General features: G+C 36.4%; 2 protein-coding genes across 2 annotated transcripts in view; both read left to right on the top strand.

The window, feature by feature from the left end:
• Positions 1–1,720: 1,720 nt before the first annotated feature.
• kctd13 (potassium channel tetramerization domain containing 13) lies at positions 1,721–7,483 on the top strand. Its single transcript, XM_079644531.1, has 7 exons — positions 1,721–2,150; positions 3,309–3,569; positions 4,422–4,591; positions 4,772–4,861; positions 4,996–5,048; positions 5,208–5,403; positions 5,741–7,483. Exons 2-7 carry the CDS (start codon positions 3,332–3,334, stop codon positions 5,972–5,974), a joined length of 981 nt encoding a protein of 326 aa, XP_079500657.1. The 5' UTR covers positions 1,721–2,150; positions 3,309–3,331; the 3' UTR covers positions 5,975–7,483.
• Positions 7,484–8,313: 830 nt separating this feature from the next.
• The window catches only part of hirip3 (HIRA interacting protein 3), a 4,696-nt gene continuing 3,170 nt past the window's right edge, over positions 8,314–9,839 (top strand). The window contains exons 1-2 of the mRNA XM_079642236.1: positions 8,314–8,469; positions 9,759–9,837. Coding sequence (XP_079498362.1) covers positions 8,393–8,469; positions 9,759–9,837 — 156 coding nt within the window. The 5' untranslated portion in view covers positions 8,314–8,392. The remainder of the gene's footprint in view (positions 8,470–9,758; positions 9,838–9,839) is intronic.

Genomic DNA, 9,839 nt, shown 5'->3' with positions numbered 1-9,839 from the left:
TCAGAAAGTGAATGTAAATATTTGACTTAATATTGATTGAGGTTAATATATATACTAAACTATATATATATAAGCCTCTAATCTACACTTACATGGTGGTGGGAGGTTATATATTTTCATTATATATTTAATGAAAATTCAGTGCCAAAATATAATGTTAAATAATTTAATGTCTCTAAGTGTTTCATCTGTTGTTGCAATACTGTTTACAAAAGCAGTTTATTTTATTCTTCGCTGTTTCTGGAGTGCACCGTCACCCAGTGTCACATGACATGTAAGACTAGGTGAGGACATGAATGTCATTATGCTTAGAGCATGCACTGATTGTAAATGATATTGCTTCTGCTCAAATCTTGCCATTATCATTATAGTTATCGACAGTTATCTTTGTTATCAGATTTGATGTTGTATGCACTATGTTGATGAAAAATTACAAACTTGGCTGCTTGCTGTGATGCATTATGTATTTATTTACAACTGATTGTTTGAACAGTGAATGTTTTCTCATTCACTGTGCCAAATGGAGGATCCTGGAGACTGTTGCTTTGTAGATTTAATTATTCTCTTTTCATCAGTAGCATTTCTTTGCTTCATATATGAATACACTCTTTTGAAGGCGGTAAATTATTTGCTGAAATGGAAATAAAGTCTCTGTTGAATGGTGTAAAACGTGTGAGAAATGGGCTTTTATTTGTCACTGCTATACCAATCTGTGCATGCAAAGAACATGCACCATACTGATACATCAAATCCAAAACATATAGGAGAGTGGGAAAGTTATTTTGTTTTAGAGATCATTTTGAACTTGTATGGCCTTTTTCACATAGCTAAAAGGCTAAGGGCTAGTAAATAATAATTAAGAGAATACATATCTGTATTATTCCCACTGAAGAATCTGGAGCTGTGTTCTCTACAAGGGAAGGGTAGAGTTATCCAGATATTTTATACTATATTTAGAAATAAATACTCTGTTATAAATACATTTTTTGGTTGTTGTTTTTTACTTAAATAAAAATACTAAAGAATGATCAAAGAAATGAATTATAGTTGAGTAAAACAAATGCAAATGTTTAACTCTAAAATGTAGTGGAGTAACATAATTAGGTTGTGGAAAAACTAAGGTAATAGTTTTCTTTTGGTTCAGTTTGACTACATTGTTTTGAAAGTCTTTACCAGAAGTTGTAGAATGTTCTCATGTCTGCATTGACGCTAACTTTATAAATGTATTATTCCATTATGACCAATAGAGGGCAGTAAACACGGATGACTATACTTTCAAGCAACTGTCATTCCGCTTGATACTAAATCCTCAAGGCAAGAATAGACTAATCACCACATTAGAAAAGTATTGAAAATGTTAATTGTTGTTATTTGCAATAATAACAGTATAACATTTGTTTTTTATTATTTAGAAAAAAGGATTATAGGGATATTAGTCTGCGTTAGCCATAGCTGTAGTTCCGCCCTGTGACCACGGGAGGGAAGTATCGACTAGTGATTATAAATACACTACACTCTTCATGGAACAGTCACTAATAACGAGCGAATGATACATGTTGTTGTTTTATATCTGGTATATCATTTAGATTGCATACTTTGAGGAACCTATGACCCAAGTTGTTCATTGCACAACTACACTGTAGGACATTTGAACCTTTGAACCTTCCCAGTTTATCACAATTTCCAAGTGGTGGCGCTAAATCACGTGACACGTTGTTTACCTCACACAAAGGTGCAGTAGAAGAAGAACAGCGGAACAAGAAGATGTGCGAGTTTCGTTTCCGAGTGACCTAGTTAGCTTCTGCTATTAGCATCAGTTATTATTCTTTATGTCTAACAATGGGATTGACCGTTCTTAATGTAGCAGCTAGCTTTGTTTGATACCCAGTCTCTGATTGTTCAGACAAGAAGCGAAACAAAACATAGGAGGATTTCTATCTTGAAGCTTGGCTAAAGGGGATAGCCGTTGTTAGCCTCTTTTATTTAGATATTGCGATTAAAATGTGTTGTCAAACGATAGCTGTGTTGTAAATTCACTGTGTGTGGTTAGGGTTAGCTGGCTAGCTGGTTATCGATTGCTGGCTGATCAACGCTTGGCTATCTTCGTTAAGCTAGGTTCACTCCTGCAGCTCCCTTGGATGTTCACTGTGGTAAGTACCATTTATTATAAGATAATACTTTTACTACATTGATTGGTACGCATAAATCATTTCCACAACTAACTACATATCAATCCTTTTTTACCTATTGGTACTTGTGGTTGTAGCTTAGTTGTTGCTTTACACAATTGTGATGTAATACAATGTCAATATCTTTCTCTAGTATATTTCCATATATTTATGTTGCCTAGTGAGCTTGTCTATTGGAGAAAATTCACATGTATTCACTCTTTTTTGTACATTGTGTATTATTTTGATACTATTGTGATATATGTCTGTTCAACTGTGAATTTGTGTTATATTTGTATCTTATTCTACCTTTAAAATATTTTTAAACTCGCGTGTTGTATGTACTGCTGTGACAAAAAATAATGTCCCAATTTGTGATGAATAAAGGGTCTTTCTATCTAATATTATATTATTAAATACCTCACTTTAGTGTTAACTATGGTCAGCTGTAACAGTAGACGTCTGTTGAAAGTCAAGGTGCATAAACATATGTGGGACACATTATTATAATGAAGAATAACAAGTGTTTTGAAGCAGCACTTCCTGTATCCCACTGAGAATATGACTTTGTGCATTAGGAGTTGGTTATAAGTTGGTTTAAAACTACATCTTTTGCATTTAGTACCCATTTATGGTATTTTTTTCAACATTGTAGTTTGTTCAATAAGTAAAAAACGACATTATTAATAGTACAAGACACGCAATGGGTGTGGTTTTTTATGAATATTGGTTATTATTAGGTTTATTGTCCTTTTTGATTTTCACAATAGCAAAGGAAATGTTGTCAACGCTTCATTTCTTACTTCAATTTTATTTATAGGACTTTTTTCAGCGTTCAATTGCCTTATTTTACAGTGGGCCTTTTTACCAATTGTTTGCTTCAATTTCACTAAGCAATTTAAATACTTCATGCTGAATGCCCTGCTTTTGTGATACAAGAAAAAGGACCATGTCATCGTCCAGTTGACAACAATCGAGTGCTTCAGATTCAGTCATTATATTCATGGTTTACAAACACAGCTCTCGACTAGGATACAACTTAAATAGAATCTATGCACTCTAATGTTAATAATTAAACATTTGTCACTTCTTCTAGTCCAAATGTTCAGTAACAAGCCATTATATCCTTCTGTGTTGCAGTCAGGAAGTGACTCTTCGGCCCCATGTCTGCTGAGGCTTCAGTAGGCAGTCATGCTGCTGACTCGGCCCAGTCTGCTAATTCCCAGCCTGCCTTCCACAACTCGGATGAGCTCAGAAATCGAGGTCTGCTCGGGAGCAAGTATGTCAAATTAAATGTGGGTGGCTCCCTGCATTATACAACTGTCCAGACGTTAAGCAAGGAAGACAGTCTGCTGCGGAGCATATGCAATGGAGGAACAGAAGTTTCCATAGACTCTGAAGGTAAGTGGTTGTGTCTGGTAGACACTAAACGCTTCGACTGGATCCATTTGTTATGCTGTAATGTCTTGAAGCATGTGCCACTGACATCAGCATTTTTAGTATGGATCTATTTTGACTTAATAGTTGTTTCAGATGCTCTGTTTTGAATTGATATACATACAAGTACTAATTTAATTCTAACATGAGTAGAACCTTACAGTTTTAGCATACATTGAAATATAAAATCGAATGTTCTGCAGTGGAGGGCAATTATACAACTCGTGATCTTCGGCAGCGATTCTAAGGGGCGGTGGTCAACCAGCTGATCAGTCTCATATATCTGTTTGATTTCTTTTCTCTTTGCGTATTTCCGTATCATAGTTAATGTCGTGCACGGAGAGTAACGTCACAGCCACACACACACACACACACACACACCATCAACCTTTGTGTGGAAGTTCTTAAGTAGAGGAAGTCATACAGCTCTGTAACACCTGCTAGGTAAAAACATGCAGATGATGTGGCATGATGCAGTTATCCAATATTCAATGTTTTATTACGAACATGAGTTTCGAATTCCCATTAAAGCAAAGTAACAGTTTGGCCAGCCAATTCTAAAAAGTAATGGTAATCGGCCAGGCAAATTGAGGTAGGTGCATCTTTAGCTTTTCAAACGTCAAAAATACTGTACTGAGATTTGACTCTCACACGCTGACTTTTACTACCAAATGTATCTGGTGTGGTCATGGTGTAACCGACACGATCAGTAGTATCAGAAAGGTGTCTTTGTTGGCTGTTTCCCCTTTTTTTTTTAGAGAACCAAAGTTGACTGAAAAATACAAATGACTCAAAACTGTTTTCCTTCTATCCCAGGTTGGGTCATTTTGGACAGGTGTGGCCGACATTTTGGACTGGTTCTGAACTTCCTGCGGGACGGCTCAGTCCCACTTCCAGAGGATCACAAAGAACTGGATGAGGTTCTGAAGGAGGCGCAGTACTATCGGGTCCAGGGACTCGCGCAGCTCTGCATCAGTGCCATGCAGGTAAGCAGCTACTTTTGAGAATAAACAACAAACTAATACTTGCATATTTTCAGGGGGGATTTAACATGTTGGGGTTTCTCGTTATTTCTGAGGTTAAATTGACTTTAATATTGACTTTAACAAGTGTGTTAGTTAGATTGAATGTGTTTTTTTAAATCTACTGTCTTTGTTCACCTTCAGAAACAAAAGGATGTTTTTGAAACAGTGTGTCGCATCCCCATGATCACCTCAGCCAAAGAAGAACAGAAAATAATGGCTTCGTGTAGAAAGGTAAATAACTTTGTGTCTCAACTAAATGACAAAGGTGTGATTTACTATGTTTGGAGTGTACACAGTTTTCAAAAACCTTGTTCCACATATACTACTGCTTTATGAGTATTTATACCTGTTTCTTTTCTCTACAGCCGGTAGTCAAATTGCAGAACAACAGAGGGAACAACAAATACTCTTACACCAGGTAAACTTCAAAGCTGACCGTGCACGTTTCTTTAGAGAGTAGAAAAACAATTTCATAAGCCAGATTTTTTTCCAAGCTTAATCCCAGTGTCACTTGACATTAATGAATGAATCTTTTCCGTTTAAACTAACGTGCTCTTTCTCTCTCCCCTTTGTCCAGCAACTCTGATGATAACCTGCTGAAGAATATTGAACTCTTTGACAAACTGGTGCTCCGGTTTAATGGCCGCGTCCTGTTTGTCAAAGATGTGCTTGGGGATGAGATCTGCTGCTGGTCTTTCTACGGAGAAGGCCGCAAGATCGCTGAAGTGTGCTGCACGTCCATCGTCTATGCCACAGAGAAGAAGCAGACCAAAGTAAGTCATGTCTAGTTTGTACAACATGTCATTAAAGCAGTAGGCGTCTGACACCCTTCTAAGGTAAATATTAATACATTATTAAAACACGAGAGCAAGTTCCCCCCTTTTTCCAGTCTTTAAGCTAACCTAACTTTCTGTAGCTCTATATTTTAACAGGAAGAAAGCGAATAAGTGTATCTTCCAACATGTTGAGCTAATGTATGTCTTAAACCTCTTATTGAAAAACAGAAGATAACTTAATTATTTATATTATACTATAATGGTGAATGTAACTGCAGGAAATGTATTTGACTCATTCAAATGCCAGGTCTGAAACTGAATTGATTCTTTCTAGGTTGAGTTTCCTGAGGCCCGAATCTTTGAAGAAACCCTCAATATCCTCATCTACGAGAATGGCAGAGGGTCTGGACCAGGGGGGTTGCACCTTTTAGACGCCAGAGGCTCGGGGGCCTCACTGGACGAAGAGGGGGCTACCGGAGGCGAAAGGCGAGTTAGACGGATCCACGTAAGGAGGCATATAATGCATGACGAAAGAGGGCCCGGTCAACAAACTGTGTATAAGGACTAATAATGTGAAAGCATACTGCACGGAAGAGCGACTTCATGTATGTTCATTTATTTTCTTCTCCAATGCTAGAATGAAAGAGACGTCCTTGATAATAGCAATAGCTCAGTAGGTAGATATTTCCTTGAATGTCTTGAGACGTCACTGCACAGACATGTAGGAGTCGATGACTGATGTGTAACAGAAGAGACGTTTTGCTTCTGTTTACAACAAAAACAAAATGTGTACATAATTTAAATAGGAAATGTGTAAATGTACCTGGGATGTGAAACTGGCATAAATATTTCTTGGCAAATGTTAAAGGACATACTATGCAGGATTTGTCGGCTATTTGTAAACACACAGCATAAAAGTTGAACAGAGCTAAAAAAAATAATTTTAAAAAGTGCAGCGGTGGTCGAGTGAGTTAAAGAGTGACGAGTCGAGCAGACCGGCAACGCTTCATCGACGACACAGACCAACCACAGTGGAGAGAGACAGGAAATCTAGCCTCTACATTATTTATTTTGAAGTCCTGTGCACTGTTTTTGGTTGGGGGCTGGCCACTTCTTCCTAAAGGAAAATCTAATTAGAAAATAGTTCCAGACACCACCTAAAGTGGAACATAAATGATGATAGAGAGATTCTTTGGGTATGAGTCTATACATTGTTGTTATGGAAATCCTGCATAGTATACCTTTCTTAAGGAACCTCCTGCGAGTAACTGAATGGGCCTAAAAACCCGACTCTCACCTCACCTGTGGGTGTTAATAATGTGCACTGGCACCCTCCTTTGTGTTTGGCTTATAGGAATTACTGTAAGTCAGTTTATTCAGGTTGTGAAACATCTTTCATTCGTTGGACTGATATGCAGCCTGACAGCGATGATATTCTAATACTGGAATAAAACTGAGTAGCCATTTTTAGGGAGGTTGTCTATAAATGAGATTGTTGAGCAGCTCCATTTTCTTTATTTAAATTATTACTGCTGTTGCTTCAAGATGTTTTATTAATTTATGAACCTAATTTATTGTTTGGTATTTAACTTTTTGTATTGTATGCAATCTTTGTGTTAACTAGTGCTGAAGTGAGTTTAATTTTTGAAATGATACAATGCACTCGATAGCACACACCAGATTTTGAATTGACACCTGTAAATGACTAATGTTTCAAGAAGAACCGTGACCATTTCCTTGAGAACTCATTGTTTTTTCTGAGCCAAGACCTTTCACTTTATGTCTTATACCAAACCACTGAAATTTGCTCAAAATAATTGGCCATAGAGTGATGATAAATGCAATTATTACTGGGTTGTATTTGAATTTAACCTTCATGGAGGTGATACGTATTTAATTTCTGATATCCACCAGTATCTTGTGCACACCTAATCACCCTGAAAACAAAACATTGAATGAGAGCAATATATATCTCTCTTAATAAAGTCCCCTAAGAATACCCTAAAATATGCACTAATATGACTTCCGTCCTATAGTGGTCATGAGAATGTTCTGAATAAATTATTTGTGAAATCCAGCTTCAGCTTCTTGGTCTTATTGTTCTCTATTTCCTGAAGTGTATAAAAAAGAAAAGGACTCAAACACTTACAGAAAACAAGTAAAAAGTGTGTTTGGTTTTAGTTTGCCATGTTATATTTTGGGACTTAGACAATTGCAATTGTTATATTGTTTTTTGTGATTCAACCACACTTGGGGAGCCTTAATAAATTACCGCTCGAACTACAAAACCAATGTAATTTTCAGTGTGTCTTTATTGAATCATCTAACTAGCTTCCATATCATCTATTTACTATATACATTAGTTTTAGAAAAATCACACACCTTATCATGTTACCTTATTACTCCAAACAAATACAGCACCACCTATACACGTAGGATGGATTTATTGAATTGTAGTGCCTTTTCATTTTGTGAAAACATAGCTCCTAAAAATATGTGACATAATTATATCAAATCAACACAAGAAACATAAGACACTTATAGGGTTTAAGTGCTTTTTCTATTCTTTATGAATATTTTAATGACAATAAAGGAGCTTTATTATTATTTAGCACATAAAAAAGCAGTTAAAATAACATTGGTGTTGGTTTTGTGTTCAACCAGTATGAATTTGAAAACCTGAGTAAGAGCAAGGACCCGGAAGTGAGCTAACCGTTCTCTGACAGCCAACAGTCTGTGAAAATTAGTAGAAAGATCCAAAGTTAATGTCTTTACAATATACAACCTAAGAAAACGTCACAGCTGTCATGTTAAGGCTTTCTAAGTAGACAAATAATTGCTTCAAATTCATTTCTAGAAGAAGAAAAAAGCGCAAGTTTGTATTTGTGTGTATATGTGTTGCATTTTGAAAACCCGCTGGTCTGACGTCACTTCCTGTCAAGTCCTAGGGTCCGCTGCCGCCAAAAAGGACCGAACATAGTAAGACATGGATGTGTCGGAGAAAGCGAAAACAGGTATCCGCAGGTTTGTGTGTGATCAACTGCGTGATGAACCAGACCTCAGGTACAGTTCAAAAACGTTTTAATGTAGTGCTGTTACTTTTTACTGACAATAAGTGTACTGGTCTTTGTGCTTTGACGGTTTGTGTGTGTTGCTAACTTTGGTCCGCATGCTGTCAACAGGAATACAAACAGGCACACACTTGTTTAAAAATGTTTTTTTATAAATGCCGAGTGTAACTTTAATGCGCCAATGAACTTACCATTAAGATACGATATACGATACGATATTGCTTTATTTGTCAGATCAAGTCTGAAATGTGACTTGCGTCACAGCAGCTCCATGTCCAACATCAACAGACAAGTATCCAGAGTCAGACACAATACATCAAACATCAAACATTTAACATAACCGCACAATCAGTGAGAGAAAACATGCTCAAAGAGCCTTCAGCATGACTCACGATTTTATGGTTTTCACCCAAACACAACGCGGGAATCAGCCTACTTTGGCGTTTATGTATGTAACGTTATCAGTTGCACACCTTTTGGTTGAAAGTGGTAACTTTTAGTGAAACGAGGGATGCCATTATTTGGAAAACAGTATGTCCATTTATCCAAAATACTCATACATACAGCACCTCACAATTGATTGCCTGCAAAAACCTGTGACTCGTTCAAAAATACTCTAATTGTATTTAAATGATTGAAAGTCAATACTTACCTGAGAACCAGGCATTCATTTATCAATGCATTAATTCATCATTCGACTTGTTGTGGCTCTTTCTTTTTAAATAGTAAATTACTAAACCATTTCCTTTTTAATATTGTGTTTGGATAATGAATACAAATACAGCATATACCACATGTTACCGTCTAACATTTTGAAATGTACTTTCAAACAATCTACATGAAAAACTACTATTACTCCACTGTACGAATACTATTAAAAGTAGTGCCAACAAAATTAAATACTCCCAGTTTCTAGCACTGAATAAAGTTGTCAATGTAATTTGGTAAATGAAGGTAAGCTACGGTATTTACTGTATAATCTATGAGCTAAAATTGGATATCCCATACTATCATAATAGCAGCTGTGATTTTCGTCAATCTGAATTCCCTTCTTTCCAACGTAGCTGTGTCACCTTTTAGGCTTTGCATTAAAGTGTCTCTTCAGTATTTGAAGTCTTTATCTGTTTAAAATGTCATTTAGTGTAATGTGGGTTTTGTTTATTGTCTTCAGGTATATTCCCTAAGCTGTGTTCAAAAACAAAAGCTCAAGTTAATTATGTTGCTTACTATAAATGAGCTTACACATCATGAAGTAATCTTTCTATTGTTTTGTTTTTCCAGCACACTAACCTTAAGAATATTGAAAAAGCGATACCTGGAACATGCGCAATGTGACTCATTAAGTCCAGATGTCAAACTTTT

The sequence above is a fragment of the Notothenia rossii genome (assembly GCF_949606895.1).
Source record: "Notothenia rossii genome assembly, chromosome: 8".
Classification (NCBI taxonomy): Eukaryota; Metazoa; Chordata; class Actinopteri; order Perciformes; family Nototheniidae; genus Notothenia; species Notothenia rossii.
Note: the sequence above shows the minus strand (reverse complement) of the source record. Positions and strands in the feature narration are given on the sequence as shown.